Source organism: Chiroxiphia lanceolata, chromosome Z (genome assembly GCF_009829145.1).
Source record: "Chiroxiphia lanceolata isolate bChiLan1 chromosome Z, bChiLan1.pri, whole genome shotgun sequence".
In the NCBI taxonomy this organism is placed as follows: Eukaryota; Metazoa; Chordata; class Aves; order Passeriformes; family Pipridae; genus Chiroxiphia; species Chiroxiphia lanceolata.
In genome coordinates, this window is record NC_045671.1 from 2113682 (window position 1) to 2133453 (window position 19772).

At 42.9% G+C, this 19772-nt stretch overlaps 1 protein-coding gene across 1 annotated transcript in view; it reads left to right on the top strand.

Annotated features, from left to right (window-relative positions):
* Positions 1–19772, top strand: part of SKOR2 (SKI family transcriptional corepressor 2) — a 28007-nt gene that overhangs the window by 5640 nt on the left and 2595 nt on the right. The window contains exons 5-8 of the mRNA XM_032675937.1: positions 5392–5457; positions 5850–5948; positions 10648–10715; positions 19372–19436. Of these exons, the coding sequence (XP_032531828.1) occupies positions 5392–5457; positions 5850–5948; positions 10648–10715; positions 19372–19434 (296 nt within the window). The 3' untranslated portion in view covers positions 19435–19436. The remainder of the gene's footprint in view (positions 1–5391; positions 5458–5849; positions 5949–10647; positions 10716–19371; positions 19437–19772) is intronic.

Consider the following 19772-nt stretch of genomic DNA (forward strand, 5'->3'; position numbering starts at 1 on the left):
TTGGAAAGAACTCGAGATTATTCGAAGTCCCACAGCCGTTCAGAAAGATAACTGTGACTAACTTATGTAACTGGTCTATTTTTTCTGGGGGGGGAGAACATTGTGATTTGCCATCCCAGCCCTCCTTCATCAGTGGGGGTTGGAGGGTGGGAGAGCTGTGTGTGTCTGGCACACCACAGCTTTGCAAGGCCGCGCTTTTCCTAAAGAGAAGTTGAGTTCCGTAAGCTGTTCTCCAACTAATCTAATTTTTAATCTGCTCTAATGTGAAAGGGGAGCCCAAAAACTGGGTGTCAGCTGGAAGTCAGCTTCTCAAATCTTGTTACGGTTTCCCTGATTTTATTTTTTGATCTGTAAAAGGTGCTTTGTCGGGCATTTTCAGGAAAATTCACGCTAGAAACGGTGAGCCAGATACCTTTCATTTACTCTTAAATATACTTTCAGAATAACTCTTCAAATACTGCTATTACTGTAGATTTACAATACCTCATGGAGGGTTGAAAACAGCCCAGCTTTTATCACATATAACCTTAACTGGGACAAGTGTTAAAGCGTTGGATCCAGAAGTTGAATCCAGACTTTGAATCTTATTATGGAAAGTGTTTGCAAAAAAAAAAACCCAAAAAAACCAAAAAAACCAAAAAAACCCCAGAGAGGTTAAAAGTTTAAATGGAAGAAGACAAGATGAAGTTTCAGATGTAGGATCCAGCACTGCATATTAATAGATAAGATTGCATATATGTACGTGAATCTGCACGACAGACAAAACTGCAGACGGAGTGTAGGACTGCAGGACTGCATCCTTATTTACTATTTCTCTCATTCCTCATCTGTTATTACTAAAGAGCTCAGGAACTCTCTTTTGAATTATTAAAAGAGGGTGGATAGTTGCTGAATTTCTTTATTTTTTTGCAAGTTTCACAATATTAGGTGTGTTTTGTCTGTTTTTCTAAAACCTTGTCTTCTGGAAGGTGGTGAGCATATCACCTTCCATTTAAACCAAGGATTTGAAATTTACTAGTTCTTGCGCTTCTAGAATAAAATTATGAAATAGGTCTCAGATGTATGCATAAAGTTCAGACTGAAAGCCAGCTGATTTCTTGTCTTTTTAAAACATTTCATGTTTTTAAGTTGGTCATGCCCAAGTTTTTGAATGTTTGGTTTGAAATCCTGAAAATCTTTTTCCCTCTCTCTGTTAGTATTTCAGTGCAGATGGTTTTTAATCAGATGTTCATGTTTTGGATGTTAAAAATGAGGCTTTATCTGTGCATAAAAAAGAACTAGTTTGTTTTAAAGTTAAATCACTTTTTGGGGGCAAAATACCATTTGAAACTGCAGATTTTTTTAGGATGTTTATCAGCCCCCAGTACAGGAAAACACTTAAAAGATGGATATTGAGTTTGCTAAAGTAGGCATATTTTGCTAAGTCCTGTTTATCCTGTTGATTATTCCCCCCCAAAAGCAGCATGAATATGCAGGATGCATGAATATTTTCAGTAAGGTTAGAATTTCTTCAGGACATACACAAGAACTTGCCTGTCTTAAGAGCGAGTAATTAATTTCAAATACTGAGGGAGCCTCTGGAGCTCTGAAAGTCTGCTGGTTCACATCTGCCTATATTTTTTAAATGGATATATATATATATATGTATATATATTTATATCCAGAAGATACCAACAACTTACTGCTGTGGTCTTTATGTCTGCAGACAGTGCTTTCCAGGTACAAGTGGATGTTTAAGTTGTGATAGACCATTGATGCCACGGGCTTAACAGCATTGGGAGTGAGGTGAAGAGCTTCTGTCAGATAAGGTGTGCTCTGTGATGTACAGTTGCTGTCCAGGAATAACAGGGATGATGCGGAGACACGGGCAAATGGATGATTTTGGATGATGTGATCTGACAGTGCAGATGCAGTGAGGATTGTAGAGGACACCAGCTGGGTACAAGGCGCAGAGTCAGGAGGATAGGGTGATATTCCCAGACCATCAGAGCTCTGTGCTGGACAATTCAGCTGCCCATTGAGACAGCGGAGTTGTCTGGGACAGCGTGGGATTTTTCTAGCTGCTGTTTGAAGAGTGCTCCGAGAGCTTCCTGAGGAAGGATTGCCGGATATCCGCTATTACAGGCGGCACGGCACGAAGAGGTAACCTGGCCGCGTCTGGTTTGGCTTTTGTACAGCGAGGTCAAAGCGCACTTCTTTTTGGGGAGAATAAATTTAGAAATGTTGAAAACCCGAACGTTAAAAATTGAAAACGTCACTGCCCCAGCGGGCGCTGAGCTCGTAAAGTGGCGGCACCACAAGAGCCGACGTTGTGCCGACGCACGGACTGGGACCTCTGTTTGCCACAGCGCTGATTTTTGAGTCATTCTGAGGTGTGTCTAATCACAGATATCATCTCTGCTGTATTCCCCCCCCCCCCCCGCCCCTCCATGGGTGGATGCTCACATCCCAGGTTAGGAAAGCAATAACAGTGTCTGTGCACCCGAGCTCATCGGGAAGAACAGAGGCACCAGAGGCTTTCGCTGGGGCGGCTTAAACCAGCTGCAAACACTTCCATCTCTTTTTCCAGCAGATGGATGAGGTAGTTTGATTTTTCCTAGTAAACTTAAATAAATCTCTTTTAAAGAAAGCCTTTGTGTCCACGCCAGGGGCTGCCCAGCTTTCAGTGCTGTTCTAAACCCTGCTACAAGTTTGTGTGTAGACAAGGCCCAGGAGAGTTATGGTGGAGCTATTAGGAGGGGGAAGTGATTTTTTCCTTAGACTGATTAAAATTCTTTGGGCTTTCTGTTTGTTTGTTTTTAAACACCTATTTAGCTTTTAATTAACATTTAAGAGAAAGGAAGCTGGTTAAATATTCAATACCTCCTCCCTTTCAATTAAGGTAGAGCAGCACACAAGGCATGATGAGGCCTCTGGGAAGTACGGAAAAACGGAGAAGAGCAGGCTCCTGATTATCATTTTCAGGGGGACTGGAAAGGTGAAACCCATCTGATTATTACTGCCATTAACAATAACAATGTTGAGACTATTTTTTTAACATCCGAAAGCAGTTTAAAAATGCCGTTATTCTGCAAAACCATTTATACTGAGTTTTACCTTTAAATACCTTCATGTTTCCAGTCCCATCCTTTACTTATTTCAGGAGTAAGGATGGAGGATTTTCTAATAAGCCTTTTTGTCAGCTTAGTAGGGAGGCTGCAGATGCTAGAGAAGTTGTTCTTCATGCTACATGCCCTTATTTTCATTTTGATGCAGCTTTTTCTGTCTCAGCGAGTCAGCAGCCTGAAATCATATGGCCCTGAAAGCTCAAACGAGCCAGTGGGAAGGAGCTATGTTGTCACCATACTCTAGTGTCTTCCCCTTTTTCTTCCTCCCCCTTGAAAAATCCAGTTACCTCCTGTCTGTGAGCCTGTTATCCCTCAAAATCGCACATAAAACTTTCAGAAAAGAATGCCTCGGTGAAAGAAATGGATTGGAAACCTACTGGTATTTATAATTCAATAAATATCCTTCCTAAACTTAAATTCCTCCCTTTTGATGGTAGCGTACCCTAATTTATTTAATAACATATTTTTTTGGTTATCAATCCAGTTTAAAACAGAATTATGTTAGCTAAAAAAAAAAAAAAAAGACCCTTTTGCATTGTGGAAGCTCCTCAAACCACTGCCCAAAAAGCGATATATTTTTAAGCTTGCTATTTCTTTTACTGCAGTGAGACAACTGTAGAAAATACTTCTTTTTTATAAAAAAAAGAAAAAATTAAAAAAAATATTTTTTTTTGATCACTGTGTTACATAAACAGGTTTTTAAAATGGAATTGTTGGCACCAGATACCAGTTGTGTAAATGTATGTGCCTGAATGAGTGGTTGCTTTTGGGCTTTTTTTTAAGGAATGAAGAGAAAGCAAATGATAAAATGCATAGCTATTGGACAGGTTTCATTATAGTAAGACTTCAAGGTTTACTGGATATAAGATTGCATCAATTTTTAAAAACAGAAATAAATGTTTTGCAGAAAGATTTCTGACTGCATATGTAACAGGACTTTCCAATTCAACTTTAAAATTAGCCCACTGTGATGACACAATTATTTTTAAAGTGACTGTTGTCTGTTGTGTGGTGACCTATTCAGTGCTATGGATTTTTATTTAAAAAAGCCAAACAAACAAAACAACAAAAAACCAAGATGTTTTCTCCATGATTCTCTCTTCCAAATACATAAACACATGAGTAGCTTTATATAAATGTCTCTTGTGATTACTTATCAGTAGAGTTAATGATGTGTATTTACTGGCTGGACTAAAACAAGAATTAATCCAATTACTTCAATAATTGGTTATTTACCAAATATTCTCCTAATTATCAAGAGTCCGTTTCTATTTCAGCTGTAAATAACAGAAAATCTCCCATCAATTTCAGCTAAAGTGGTATTTTTTCTTTTAAAAACAGTTTTTCAAGGCTTTTTGTTCAAAAGCCAATTCATAGAAATCAGAGGAAAATTTCACAGTTCCAGAGGATAATGAAAATAACACCTTTTGTCAGAAGGTTCGATTTTTAAGTCATACTGTCATCCAGGTGAACTCAACGGCAGGTGAAGATTTTTTTTTTTTTTAAATTTAATTTGTAAAGGAAAAAAGCTGAAGGAAGTAGGGTGCATGTGTCTGGAAACAGTCAAATTCTCTTATCCAGAAAATTCTGTGCTATAATACGGTCAAAAGTTAACTTGAGCAACCTAAGACTGAAGTCCCTGAATTGGTTGACCTCAGAGCTGTATCTTTTAGATGCAAATACCACTAATGTCAATTTTATCTCAGCTGGATATAAATTATATCCAGTTACAACACGCCCGTGCCACGGAGCTCTGGGAGATGATAAAGCTGAAGAGCTGACGAAGGCAAAAAGGCAGGTGCAAAGAAAGGGATTTTGCCTGTGGATTTTGGAGCAGGGTCCTGCCCAGATGGACAGCTCAGGCTTCCCGTGGCGAGGAGGAGAGATGAGGCTGTGGAGAAGGCTGTTCCCTTTCTCAGCTTGCTCCTGGTTGTTCTCTGATAAGAGCATCTTCAAGAGGGGTTAGAGGGAAAGAAGGGATCCGTTTGGCAAGAAGAGCTGTCCTGGATACTGAGGAGATACTGTCTGCAAGAGCCTGTGCTGTAGGCAGATACTTCAGTAAAGGAGAAGAAGGCATGAGTTTGCAAAATATTTGTGCTATGCACACAGAGATAATGTAGATAAAGCTCAATCTTACTCTTTCTTTGTGTTTTCTCCCCCCCCCCTTTTTTTTTTACTCCAGATTCTCTGAAGCGGCTGCATAGTAAGGACAATACTGACAAAAAAAAAAAAGGCACTATCAGTAAATCAATAACTTCTTTTCTTTCTTTGTTTTTTTTTTAAGGAGAACACACACAAGAAACCAATTCACCTCATTCGCTGAAGAAGGATGTGGAAAACATGGGGAAAGGTAAAATAAATAAGGGCCTCTTACATTATAAAACTGCTCTTTGTTTTAATAGAATATGAGGGTAATAGGGAGCACTTTTGTTCTGCACCATATTTTAAGCTTGTCAAGTAACATATGAATAATATATGGACCTTTGGGTGGATATAATTGAGATTAATGCATATATATCAATCAATACATGACACTGTAATATAATACTTTAAAATAATATATTACATTGATTTATATTCATGGCTTTCTGCACAAAATCTATTGTAGGTCTATGCAACACTTTTTTTTTTCCTAATAAGCGCTAAAATATTTTGTCTTATAGTAATGAATTGCTCTGCAACTGTTCCTTCAAGAATTATTTACACAGACTATCAAACCCACTTTTCTTTTCTCTTTGTTAGAGGAGCTCCAGAAGGTTTTGTTTGAGCAGATCGACTTACGAAGGAGACTGGAACAGGAATTCCAGGTGTTGAAAGGAAACGCGTCTTTCCCAGTCTTCAGTAAGACACATCTCTGTGGTTTTCGTGTTGTGTGTGGGTGGTTGGTTGTTGCCAGGTTGATAAAATGGGAGAGTTACGTTCTCAGTTGTGTTGCCAGGATCTTTGGCTTAGCTCTGCTGAGGCAGGTTGGACGGGGCTCGGAGCAACCCGGTCTGGTGGAAAGTGTCCCCGCCCATGGCAAGGGGTTGGAATTAGATGGGCTTTAAGGTCCCTTCCAGCACAAACCACTCCATGATTCTACGGTGGCACTTCTGGTGTGGTTTTGCAGGCTGCCCAGGCAGGTCTTTTGTAGGGAAGATACAAAGCTGGATGTCTGTTCTGGTGTATATTTTACTGGTTTTGGTAACACTGAATACAGGAAGGAGAAACATGTCTGGGGTCTCTCAGGGTACAGTGATACTGGTCTTAACCAGCATCTTAGGGGCTTTTGAAGACAAGGTGCTTCGTAGCCATTTTCAGGTGGTTCTGGCTGATGCTGGAGAATTCATTTGGCCTGTGTTTAAGCACTAGAGATGCCTGTTTAGATTGTTCCCCCTGAGATGGGCTATTGGAGATGGCCCTTGCACTGCAGCTGATGAGCGCGGTGCTGCTATCCCGGGGTGACAGAATGCACTGAGCACATGTTAAATGAAACTAAATGGACGCCTAGCAGGGTTCATGTGTTTAAAGTTTAAAGAAACTATGTTTTTCCCCTTCCTATAGCATCAGATAGGCAAGTTCAGGGAAGCAAGGAAGTGCAAAGACTCTGGGAATGACTCTGTCTTCAGCCCAAATATTGAAATATGTAGACAGCTCCATAAATAAAGAAGAGTCGCCTGACGTGATACAGATAATAATGAAAGGAGTATAACCTCCATCCCTCAGAATAAATACAGTCATTACTTGGGTTTGGGAGTGAGGTAATTTTCAAATAATTTGTGTAGATCAAAACACTGCTGTGTGGTATTGGCGAAGTGGCACCTTGGAGTTTTGCCATTCAGGTCTCTTATTTATCCTTTTGTTCTTCTGCAGTAAAATTAATGCTCTGTCATTGCCCATGTAAATAAACACTGCAATTAAACCACATGAAATACAATTCAAATAAAAGAAAAGAACACGTACGGCCGACCAAGGAAGTGGTGACTGCTGTATGCTGGCTTGAAAAATATGTGGTTTCAACGCACCACAAAGTAGTGGTCAATTTTCTTCAGGATTAAAATAGAAAACAGATAATGTGCTATAAACAATACCTACAAGTGACCGTAAAACCTATTTACAGATTTAGATTTACCAAAAAAACCCGCCCCTCCTCCACATATAATAGAACAAGAAAAATGGTCTTTGTAAAGCAAATTAGTGTAAATCCATGATAAGGGTGGTTTGCCCTCTACAGCAGTATGTGTTCTAGCAAAAGAGAGGGGTTCTGTTCCAGGCTCTTGATGCTGAACAGGGCTGTTGCTTTAGATCAAGTATTAGAAACTACTTTGCCAGGTTTCCCAAATTAGAAACTGCCTCTGGTGGTCTTGGGTAAGGAGGAGCTAGGGAGAGAAGTGTTTGGAGATCCAGCTAAATGGAAGTTGAGGTAAAATTAAAATTGTATTGATGGATTTATCATGGCTTGGAAATACCTGAGGCTGCAGGAGGGAGCGAAGAGCAGGCAGGTTACAGGTTTTTATATCCCAGTCTGGCTCCGTGCAGCACCGGGGTGAGCAGTCATGGAGACTGGAATTCTGCCCCATCCCTAAAGCCGCCAGGGACAGGAACACACTGCCAGGGTAATTCTCACTCCGATGGTTGGTGGTGGATCTCCCTGTGCTTTGAACTGTTCAGATGCATAAGAAGCCTTTGAATTTCAAGTCTTCTTCGTGGTGTTTTTTTAAATAGGGGAAAACTCATCCCTGTTTCAGCAGGGAGGGAACACATGAGATGTGAAAGGTACTACTGTGTCTCTCTAGAAAGTGCTTCTGTCGGGTTACCTGGAGTTAACTCCAAAGTCACCTTTTGTTGGGTCTTGCACTTGGAACAGAGCACATTCAGGGTATTACACGTTAATAGTCATAAACCACTATCCACAGCAGGGCTGTGCATTCTTGTGTGTAAGTGGTGTTTGGTTTCCGAGTTCTCCTCATGGAAATCACTCTTAAATGAGAACTGAGCTCACTTGCAAGCTCTTGTAGCAGTGCTATGCTCCAAGCTTCTCTGTGGCTTCTCGTACCTGGTTGAAACATGGACTGTGGCAGACCTTGTCTTCTGCTGCTTGCACCTGTATGTTTCATATTGCTGTTGTACTTGAAAGCCGCAGGTGAGGTTTTCCGTAAGATCTCTCAAAGCAGAGATCACCTGAAGAAAATAATAAAAAAACCCAAAGATCAGATCACTTGTAGAAAATCGGAGTGTTTGCTGTCCTGATAGCAATACAAGCACCTGTGCCTGGTGACAGGTTGTCCTGGAACCCTCCGCTGGTTTGTGCCGCTGGTGTCGGCTGCTCCGTGTTTTGTCCGTCTGCATTTAACAACCGTGGCAATAAAATGGTGGAGAAGTAGTCTGGGTACTTAAAGTATTTAATTTTGTGTTAAGAAAGCTATTTAAATATTCATATCTTTTCTCTGGGGTATTGCTTATGGCTTTGTCTGTAAGCATTCGGAGTCGGATTAATGCTGCCGGAAAAAAAAAAAACAACAAACAACACTATCCCTGCCATTAACACCCATTTCCACTGTGAGCTTGGACATTTGCTGTGCAGGACTGAGAAAGATTTCTGAGCTAGTTGTTCTGAGAGGTGATGAGCCCGTAAAGAGGCAGTCAGGAGGAAAGTGTTGAGGAAAGATGGAAAATTTCTCCTTAAAGCCTGCTCAGAGTGAAGCTGGAGGACCTCAATAGGAATTAGCACTGATATATCAGCCTTCAGTGACCAGGGCAGGAGGGAATCACCTTTTTATACAGCATGACTTTTCTGGGGGTAGGAAAAGAGGAATTGTAAACCTGCTTTATTTCTGTTGGCTTATTTTTATTATCAAGTTGGAGTAGTAGAGGGAATAAGCTGAAAAGTTCTGTGGGAATTTACTTGAAATACAAAGAACTGCATTTGGATGTTATCATGTCCCTTTCTGTGTGACAGTGCTGGACTCCTGATGGTTTCGGCCCGCCAAAATTTCTCTTTCTTTGTTTCAGTGCTCTTTTCCTGCCTCCTTGCCTTTTAAATAGCAACTTGACTCATAATTCAGAGAGGGCAAAATTCATGTGTGAAAGAGGAGGACTTGTACTTTCGCTTGTACTTTCTTCCAGCCTTGCTATGCCCGCTCTTGATGGCGACAAATCCCCTTTTCCCTGCAGGTGAGGGACATCCTTCCCCTCCACTGAGTCGTGCCACGGCTGCTCTCCTGCCTTCCTGCTCCTGTTTTTTGGGGTTGGGAAGTGGTGCAGAGGCTGCACGGCCAGTTTGGGAGCGGGTGAGTTCCCAGCGTTGCAGCAGCACAGGTTATTTATAGGAGCTGCACAGTCTCACCTGGGCCCAGATCTTTCCATTGCAATTTAGGCAGTTCTGCCACTCACACTGCTGTGCTATCAAAGCATCCCAGTCCTTTAATCCATTAATCCTCCCAACCCACTCGGCAGGTGAAGCAGGGCTGTTACTCCTGCTTTGCTTGTAGTGAAAGGAGACATAGAGATACACATGGAGTCCAGGAGAGCCAAGGCTTCCTGACCCCCAGGCTAGTGTCCCAGCAGACAGCATGACTGTGTAACTCTTTTAATTGGTTACCTGTAAATAAACCATTTTAGCTGCCTTGGCCTTGCAGTTCCCTTCTCCGGGCTCTCCATGATGTTTTCCAATGGCATTCACCTCACTGGTTCCGTGCTCCAGGACAAGCTTGTTTCCCAGGTTGAAATGATACTGGTTGGAATGGGTTTTCTTTCCCCTTCCATTTAACAGTCCATCACTGCACCCAGATATCCACCAAGGCAGCTCTTCAAGTTACTTGGTTCTTGTCAATAGTTTTGTTTATGTTTTTCTTTTTCCCACCCTCCAACAGCAATGTTATGGAACACAGACCAGCAGTTAATCTTCTACCGAATGAAATTTTGTCTGAAATGGTTACTTAGGAGGAAGATAAGGGAAAGAGGATCTACTGGAGCAGGAAGGCAGGACTGTGCTATAGTCCAGCTGTTCAGGCTCTTTTCTTTCAAAGACTTTTTCCCTTCTGAGTTCCACGTCACTGTTTCTAGAGCTTTAGTCTGAGTTTTATTCAAAGCCATCAGCACAGTGTTACACACTACAAATCAAACCCTGCATCCTTGAACGCTTTCTCCTCTCACATGTTGGACATCGCTGTTGACGTCCAACAGATTTATGCCAAAGCAAAGCAGAGCAGTTTTTGCTCCTCTCTTCAGTGTTGGTGGAAGTTTGAGTAATGACTGCAGAGTCTCGCCCATCAAGAAAAATAACTGGGAATAAATGATAGGAACAGAAACTTAGCAGCCTAGATCTGCTGATTGGGGAAGTAGCCAAATCTGATTTTTTTCACAGTTTTTCTGTTGTCTGTAGTGTCTTCTAATACATAAGGTTTTTTTAGGCACGCATTTTAATTGTCTGAAAGGCTTTGTGTAGTGCTTCAGTTCCTCAGTGGTGACTGGGTTTTATATGATTTGATTTATATGAATTCTGCTGTGTGGTCTCTGTTTTAATTATTGCATCTACTTTTTTTTGTCCCCCCTCACACAGATAATTTTCAAGATCAGATGAAGCGGGAACTGGCGTACAGAGAAGAAATGGTACAGCAGCTACAAATTGTAAGTTTGCCTTCTCCACTGAAAATGCTATGAGCTGCTGCTTTATGTTCTTTAAATGCACACCTCGAACTTTTCCTTTGTGAGCCATGCAGATGCACTGTCACCGAGCTCCTATTACCTTGTAGTTAGCAAGACCTAAGTGTGCAGTTCTCAGCTGGTTTAGAGACTAATTACCTGGAGATTTACTTTCATACAGTAACCAGATGGGTCTTCATGTTTCAACTAAATGAAATGTGTTGACTCAGACACCGAGAGGTGCTTCAGCAGGGAGGAATGGGAGCGTTGAATCAGCAAACAGTTAAATGTTTCTACCTCGTATGAGCTGCCAAGGGGTGCATTTCAGCCCTCGGTAGGGAATCTGTGTGAGCCCAGCTTCTTACCAGCAAATAAACCTTAGGATGTGTCTTTTTCACGTTTCAGACACTAGAAGAAGTGCTTAACTCAGCAGTAAAGGATCGAGTTGCCAAAACACAGTTCAGTGCAGGCACACTTTACTGTTGGGTCTCTTGCTTGTTATTTTAAAATCAAGAGGGATTTTGCCTGTGTGTTAGTGCAACTCTAGATCATCACATACAACTGTGCTGTTTTGAAAACTTGACATGCTTAATCCAGTGCAAGGAAGGCGGCTGGAGCATGGGAAGATGTTTCATGCTCAAACACTGATTAGTGGTTTTAAGAGCAGGGCATGGTAACAAACAGGAGGCTGTCAGCTAATACTTACTTTGCTAATGCTTTCTCCACCATCAGTCTGACATTATTTAACAGCCCTTTGTGTTGAGGCAGCTTTGCCAAATATCCCCACTTCCCCGAATCAACCCCGTGCTCCAGCACCTTAAATTTTCCTTCTGCTCGTCGTGGGCCATGGTGCAGAGAAGGCATCGTCCAGCCTCCTGGTACTGTCATTTTCTAATTGATGGGTTAGGACATAAAAACAAAGCTGAAGGCCAGGATTGTCAAACCTGTGTGCCGGCGTTTGGATGCATTTAGGACTGGCCTTATTTTTAGGGCTGCCGAACATTCACGCGCCCTGTTCCTGCTGACTTCAGAGATTTCAATGAGAGATGGAGGGTGTTTGAAAGAGGTTGGTAATGGAGGAAACTCAAGTCCACAACATCTCTGGATATTTTTTTTTTTTTTGATGCTGGTCTCCACTCTTTTCCTTTAATGTGTCCAACTCTTACCACGTCCCTCTTTGTCTGTCGATGCCAGGCAGGGAGTTTGGCTTGATCTGTGAATTTCATTGTCACAGAAGATGAAAAGCACCCCTACTGCTTTGTATTTGAGGCAGGTGACCTACCCAATTCCTGCTGTGAAGCACAGAGTTTACAGGGCCACCTCAGCCTTTATCTCTTGTGTCAGCTGAACTTGGAGCTAACAAGCTCCCTTTCCCAAAGAGAGAATGGATCACCCCTGCCATTCACTTTGTGTCCCAACTGTGAAGTTGCTTCTGAAACTGGATATCCCAGACTTCCAGTGAGCCAGCTGTGGTCGTTTTTTTCTGATTTTCTTGGGCAGGAAAAGAAATATGATCATGTAATTCACACCCTTCCCACTTACTGACGCACTCTACGGAAAGACTAATAGTCATTTAATCATTAAACAGAGCTGTCTGAATGTACTTACAGGGAATAGTTTCAACATTTAATGCACTGCCCCAGCAATTCAGGACCTCTTCCCTCACTGTCGCTGCCTGAGTTTAATTATTACTAATAGAAATGTTGTCAAGTCATCAGTAAGTCCTTATGCTCGTATTTGTGAGGCAGGTTGTGACACTGAGACAGATAAAAGGATATTTCCGTATGCAGAAGTGAGAGACTGCTGCAAATAACAAGTGTGTCTGTTTAAAACTGGTAAAGAAATCTTCAGCTGATGTCTTGGTTGATAACTGAGATGGAGTCAGCATTTTTGAGGTGATAATCCCTGCAGTTACTTTAGTTCATTCATGTGAATATGTCTTGTATGTTTATGTCTAGAATTAAGATTAATGAACTGAATGTGGTAACGATAGAACTACTTTGGCCTTCTTGGGTTATGGCATGGATGAATTAAAGCTCTTGGTGCAGAATACATGAGAAGCATGGCTACTTTTGATTTATTTTTTTTTTAATTGTTGTTATTTTTTTTAAACCAGCGGCAGGTTGTTTTCTTTTGTACCTGAGATGCTGTACTGTTGCTTTAACAGAGCTTTAGCCTAATTTTCTTGTTAACATAGAAGTGCAAAGAGAAAAGCAGAAGTATTTAATGCATACTTAAATCCTAATTTTACTTAGACCTTCACAGATGTATACCTTTGCAGTATTGAACTCCCAAATTTACTGGTATAATTAGCCACAGAACTTGGCTTAATTGCTTTTTAAATATTATTTTACAAAAAATGTAAATGCCCAGAGTCAGGGGGGTTTTTTTGGCTCTTCTCACTGCTGAAGGATTATACAACTTAAATTAGTCCTTCCTGAATATCCCTGGAGGGATTTAACAGCTGTGTGGATGTGGCACTTGGGGCCATGGGTTAGTGGTGGCCTTGGCAGTGCTGGGGAATGGTTGGACTTGATGACCTTGTAGGGCTTTTCCAACCTAAACAATTCTGTGATTCCCTGATCCCTGGTAACAGTGATCACCAGAGGCAGGTTTTGCCGGAACGATGGTTTCACTCCCCCTGAACTGTAACCCCTCAAGCTGCCTAAACCATCTTTGGCGTGTTTACTGTGTCAAAAATGTCTGGAATACAAGAGGCAGGGGAAAAAAAATTAAGCAAATACGGTCGCATCTGACAGCTTTCCAGCGCCAGCTCCCGCTGTAGCCTGAGTGTTGCACGGAAAGCACTGGGTGAAGGTGGTGCCCCGTGCCCGGTGCTGAGCAGTGGCCGGCGATGCTTTTTTTCTCCCTTTTTTTTTTTTTTTTTGGGAAATCCGTCGCGGAGCTGCGGCCGCGGGGATGGATCGGAGCGGCCGGGCGCCCTCTGCCGCCCCCCGCCCGACACTGCACCCGCCGGCCGCCCGGCCTCTCCGTTCCTCGTCAAAAGCCTCGCTTAAATAAGCAGGGCTTAATCAGCGGGGGGTGATTTTAGTGCCCTTCCCCTCTCCGGGGTTAAAGAATAATAATAATATTTTGTGTCTTCCTGAAAGTTGGAAGCAAGGCTCTGATCACTGGGAAAACGGGGTGGGTCCTGCCCTGTTCTGTGTTCAGTGGTGGGTGTTGAGTTCTTTGGGCACAGCCTGGCTTGGCAGGGTGCTGGGGCAGCAGGACGTTGTGTGGCCACCAGTTCTGCTGAGAATCACAAAATGGTTCAGGTTAGAAGGGATCTGGATGACTGGAGGTCGTCTAGTCCGACCTCCCTGCTCAAGCAGGATCCCCCCAGGGCACGTTACTCAGAATTGTTCTTGTTCACAGGCACACACACTTATAATAACAGGTAAAAGAGCATTTCCAGGCAGCTTTTGAATATCTCCAGTGAGGAAGACTCCACAACGTGTCTGGGAAGGTTGTTCCAGTGCTCAGTCACCCTCATAGTGAAGAATTTCTTCCTGATGTGGAGGTGGAACTCCCTGTGTTTCAGAGAAAAGAGTTTGATCAGAGGGTCTGGAGCAGCTGCCAGAAAGTTTTGCAACCTGTTTGTGCCAAGCTCTCAGCCAAGTGCCAGGGAACAACTGATTTCTACTCATATTTGACTGGAAGATGGATCTCAGATCACTGAATTAATTTTTCTTTGCCTCCTCTTTCAAAGTGCAGTCTCCCAGATTGGCTGAGCACAGTGCAGGCACTCGGAGGCCATATATAAAATATGGGGTTTGCATATGAATCCTGTTGTGCCAGGGGAGGTTTAGAATGGATATTAGGGAAAATTTCTTCACTGAAAGTGTTGTCAAGCCCTGGCCCAAGCAGCCCAGGGCAGTGGTGGGGTCTCCATCCCTGGAGGGATTTAAAAGCCCTGTGGAAGTGGCAGCTGGGGACAAGGGTTAGTGGTGGCCTTGGCAGTGCTGGGGGAATGGTTGGACTCGATGATCGTAGAGGGCTTTTCAGCCTAAAAGGTTCTGTGATCTGGTGGATCATCTGGCTGTTGTCACTAAGCTGTACAAAAAGGGCCAGAGAGAAGGAATTGCTGCAAATTCCAGGCAGGTAAATTCTCAGGTAAATTCTCTCATGACACACGTGGTATGGCCTTAGAAGAGCCTCACCTGCCTTTAGAGTTGTCAGTTTCTGTCCAGTGTTTACCAGAATTCATCTGCCAGGACAGTGCAGCACCTTAAGAAAGTATTGAATCAGCTCCTCACTTGAGACTCTGTATCTCTCTGATACTGTGTTCTGAGCAACTGTGTTAGTGGATCAAATTTTAAAGGCATGAACTTTCTTCCAAGCTGCCTGGTGAGAGAAAAAGATCAGAAGCAGCATTCCCAGCGTGATGATTTTTATCCTTTAATGTTTTCGTGAACCCCTCTCAAACGTTGCCACAGAGAAGCAGAACACAAAGGAGCAAATTTATGTCTCCTGAAAACAGAGTAGCGTTTCCTAATTTCCTATCAGAGGTCCCTTACAAGTAGTTTCTGGGTTCCCAGGGAGTGCTGACCTCAGTGGTGACCTGTCCATCAGGAAAAGCTCAGTTCATCACCCGCTGTGGTTTAGAACTTCAGGTAGTGACCAATCCCATTAATTTTATGTAAGGGTAAAAGATGGCAGTTTTTTGAGATTTGCTAGAAAAATGTGAAATACTCAGGCAGTCCTTTGTCTCTCCAGATAAAATGGGAACTGTTGGTTTGGTTTTGTTTGGGGTATTTTAATTTCTTAACTGACTTGTTCCTTAGTAGCCTAACTCTGGGCTGATAGTAATGTTCAGAGCTCAGAACTGGATCCATCTGGAACCCTTCTATGTTTTATGGCTTTCTGCTCTAAGTGCTACGTTGAATCAACTCTGTTCTTCACAGTCAGGCAATAAAATAAATCAGGAACTATCCACCTGCAAAACTCATTTCTGCACCATCTTTAAAGAATCACAGAGAATGTTTAAAAGAAGAAAAAAATCTACCATGTGGTAATACTGGTAAATCTTCAGAGGTATGAGATCATGTTCCTCTGGGTGCCACTGTAATTAAAAAAAAAAAAAAAACCAAACCACCAGAAGGTTTCATTCTTCTTTTAGGTTGTACATGGAAAGCTGGTGCTTTGTACAACTAATTTATTCATTAAACAAACAAGGAGTATCCCTATTTTTGTGTGTGGAGGCCTCAGTCTCTGCACAGTTGTCACTCCAGTTTCAAGAAGAGGAAATATGAAATTGCAGTGGTTTATGGGCATTTCTGCTTTTTGTCCTCTCCTTGAAGTGGTCCAGCTGGAATGGCTGACCTTGACAAGAGTGTCAGAGGCAAACAGTTGTTCAGCAGAACGGCTCCTGGATTTCTTGAGCTGCATGTTGTGCTCCAGTGCCTGTTCACAGGCACACACATATAATGACAGGTAAGAGAGCATTTCTGGAACCATGTGTCCTGCAGACTCCAAGGGAGATTTCATCACCTTGCCCTCCCAAACCAGAAATTCTAATTAACTTTTTCTTCTGTGCTCTAGCAGGTGGGGTGATACTGCTGGTCTGTTTCTGTATGTTCTGTTATCCTCATTTGATTTTTGCTGGAGTTCTCTCCAGGTTTAGTGTTATGAATTGGGAAAAGTCCTTTTGATGCTGAAGGTAGAATACACATCCCTGAATGGGCACACAAAAGTGAGCTGACAAGTGCTGTTTTCACCAGAATTCTATTCTATTTGCTACTGTTGATTATTTTTTTTTTTTTTTTTTTTTTTTTAAGACAAGTGAGCAAAACTTTTATCTTGACAATACATCTGTGTATGCCTTGGTAGGACAGAGCTGGGCCTCCTTCTCCCGTAAATTCAAATGTTAGAGAAAAGGAACGCCTTGCAGAGATATTAAAAATAGAAGCAAGGGAAAGGAATTTCCCTTAGAATCTGCAGAAAGTCTGATCAAAAAGGGATGTGGATGTACAGAGAACCACAAGCACATCCTCTGCTATTGCCTGGGTGCAAAATCTTTTTTCTAAGCAGCAGAAGTCAGGGTGATGTGCCTTTGTGTACCCCACTAGAGGTGGGCTGAAAAGGTGACGGCCCTGAAAGAGGATGGTGTGCCAAAGCTCCTTTGGTGTCCAAGTGTCTGTAGCAGGGATCAGACCTGCACTTTAGAAATGAATCAATCCCCAATCCCACCCAATTTCCTGCGCTTTTGCTTCGTGTTGTGGAGCATACCCAGAGCTTGGGTCTGGATTCCTTCCAGGTGAAACAAATGAGGATGTGTTCAAGGAATGCACGTAGGATTGTGCTCTACCTCCTAACAGGTGACCAGTACCCAGGGCTAGACTGGAGTTGGCCTGAAGGAAGAAGGACCCAGCGTCCATATTGTAGTTCCCTTGGGGTTGCTCTTCAGATCTGCCCTCTTTGTGTCATATTTCCTGTTAATGTGAGCTTAGTCATAAGAAAATGATTTCTTGCTGCTTGAATCCAAACTGCCTGCAGTTTTGTTATTGCTGTAGACCCCTTTGTTAAGGGCCACCCATTGGATCTCCATGCCCATTTGAGTGCTGATCCCATCTTCATCACAACAGTCACCCTGTACGCACTGAAGGGGTGTAAATACCATTCCACTGCAGCACCAAGAGCTGCCAAATGCTCTTACAATGACAAAAGTAGAAGATGACACTGTAGGTGATTTAACTCATGAAGAAAGTAGTCATTTCCCTGTTGAACACCCACCTCTCCCAGTGACATTTATTACCAGGAGAGCGGATAAACCAACGCACACTAAAAAGGCGCCGATGCGCCAAATATAGCGGAGAAGTGGATTAAGAACAGTTAATTTCTGACAGAATGTACCCCGTTGTATTATCTAGGTCAGTTCAGCCTGGGAGATGTCCTACATAACTGGAGGCCATGCAAACCCAAGTTGCCTGTTGGCTGTGGTGAGTGGGAGAGAGGCAGAAAGCAGCGGGTGAGGCATCACAGGTCCCAACTGGAATGTGCTGGGGGTTTTTTTTGCCTGTGGCTCCCTTTTGAATCTAAACCGTGGCCGTGGGTGATCTGGTAAACAGCTTCTTTGCACTGTCCTCCCTGCTGCAGTCTGGGGAGGAGCTTTCTGGCCTTTACAAGCGCGGGGAGGCAGCTCTGTTAGTGGAGGGGAGAGCTCTGGTTTTTTGGGGCGATCTGGCTGCAAGCTTCCTGATAGCTTTTAGCTTCTGCCAGGGTTAGGGGCTATAAGAGTAGTCAGCCAAAACACCTGGGTCCTTAGTCTTTTCCAGCCATCAGTGGCTTGTGCACACACATTCCCCTTTTTCCAGGGCTGCGTGGTGGAGGAAGCAGTGTGCCCCCCAGGAAAGGCTTTTGCTTTCATTCAGCCACAGACACTCCTGCTTCCTTGTGCTGCTGCTTTCAATCAGATTGACCTCCTTCCCTGAGAAATGAAAGGGTTAGTTCTTGAGCTGCAGATGCTCTGTTCTTTCCCCTCATCCTGATCCTTCCCTGCTCTTTTCCTTATTGAGGTAGTCAGAGATGGATGTGTCTCTCACTGCCATTGCAGACACAGTGTTTTACACCAACCCAGACACATGCTGAGCACGATTCACACAAGCATCCTCACACACTGTGGGCATAATGCATTTAAAATCAAAAGCAGGGATGTTCAAGAACTTATGGGATCAGTGGATATGGATGAAAATTCACGTGCTCTACCATGTCCTTAGGTGTGTGGGGCAGGTTGCTTGAACTCAGTGCATTTGCCTCTGTTGCTTCTGCTGTTTGTGCAGCTTAAGGCCTTATTGCTGACTTCAGATGACATTTTTGTCAGCTTGCAGTAACAGATTTGACATTATTTGTGAGAGTATCCTGGAGATCCTGGCAGCAGAAGCGGGTCACCTCAGTGTGCAGCAGCACCTACGAGCGGAGGGACACTGATTTTTTTTTTTTTATCCCAGCCTGAATTCCTCCAAAGGTCCTTCCAAAAGACATCATCGAAGAATTTGTAGTCACTTGGATTCCCAGCTATGAAGAAATCTCAGAGCAAATTAGTTTTGTTGCATTCTAAAGGCAAGGCATTGGAGAAGAGCAGCCCCGCGCTGTATTCCCGGTGGCCAGTGAGCACATCATCCCACTTTGTTTCTAAATATAACTATGTTCCCTAGTATGCCTATGTTCTCTGTTTTTCTTTAATTATTTGTTCCACTTCAGTGGCTTCCCCTCAGATTGGTGCAAGTCAGAGATAACTATTATGAACTTCCTAATTATGGTGATATAAATACATGAAGTCTCATACTCCCAACCTGCTGTATCTTGGCTGTGCAGGGATCAGGGTGCATTGCCTGCTCTGTCACAGACAGCTGATTTTTTGTGATCTCTCAGGTGGCTTTACTCTCTGTCAGCAACTGATAGAAAGAAAGCATCAGAAGACATCTTTTACATTGAATTTTAAGATCTATCTGTTGTTTTAATTCAGTCCATTTTTTAGTTTCCTAAAGACTTCAAACTTTTAATTTAAGGCATTGTTTCCTAAAATTCCTCACTGTTTCCAGGAAGGCAAATAAACCCTTTCATTTGCAGGAGTCTCCAGCTTGGATATTACGTTAGCCAAACCCTGGGTTAAAGCAGAGTCTTTGTTTCTGTGTCATTCCAGATTCCCTATGCAGCAAGTTTGATCAGGAAAGAAAAGCTCGGTGCACACCTCAGCAAAAGCTAAAGGTGAGCTTGTGAAAGAAGAAACTTTTTTCCACCTGACCTGGTGTCTTTATTTGCAGCCATTGCCAGAATTAATGGGATCATTCTGTTGTTTGATGCTACTGATTCTGGTGTCAGAGCCTCGTCTGTGGAGGTGTTTTGATACAAGCTAAAGCTGGTAACTGACATGTGGCATGAGCTACGAGGCTTCACTGGAGTGGGGGATAGTGCTGAGAGTTGATCATTGGGTCCTGCAGTGACAGGACAAAGGGGAATGGCTTCAAACTGAGGGAAAGTAGATTTAGAGTAGATATTAGGAAGAAATTCTGTACTATGAGGGTGGTGAGGCCCTGGCACAGG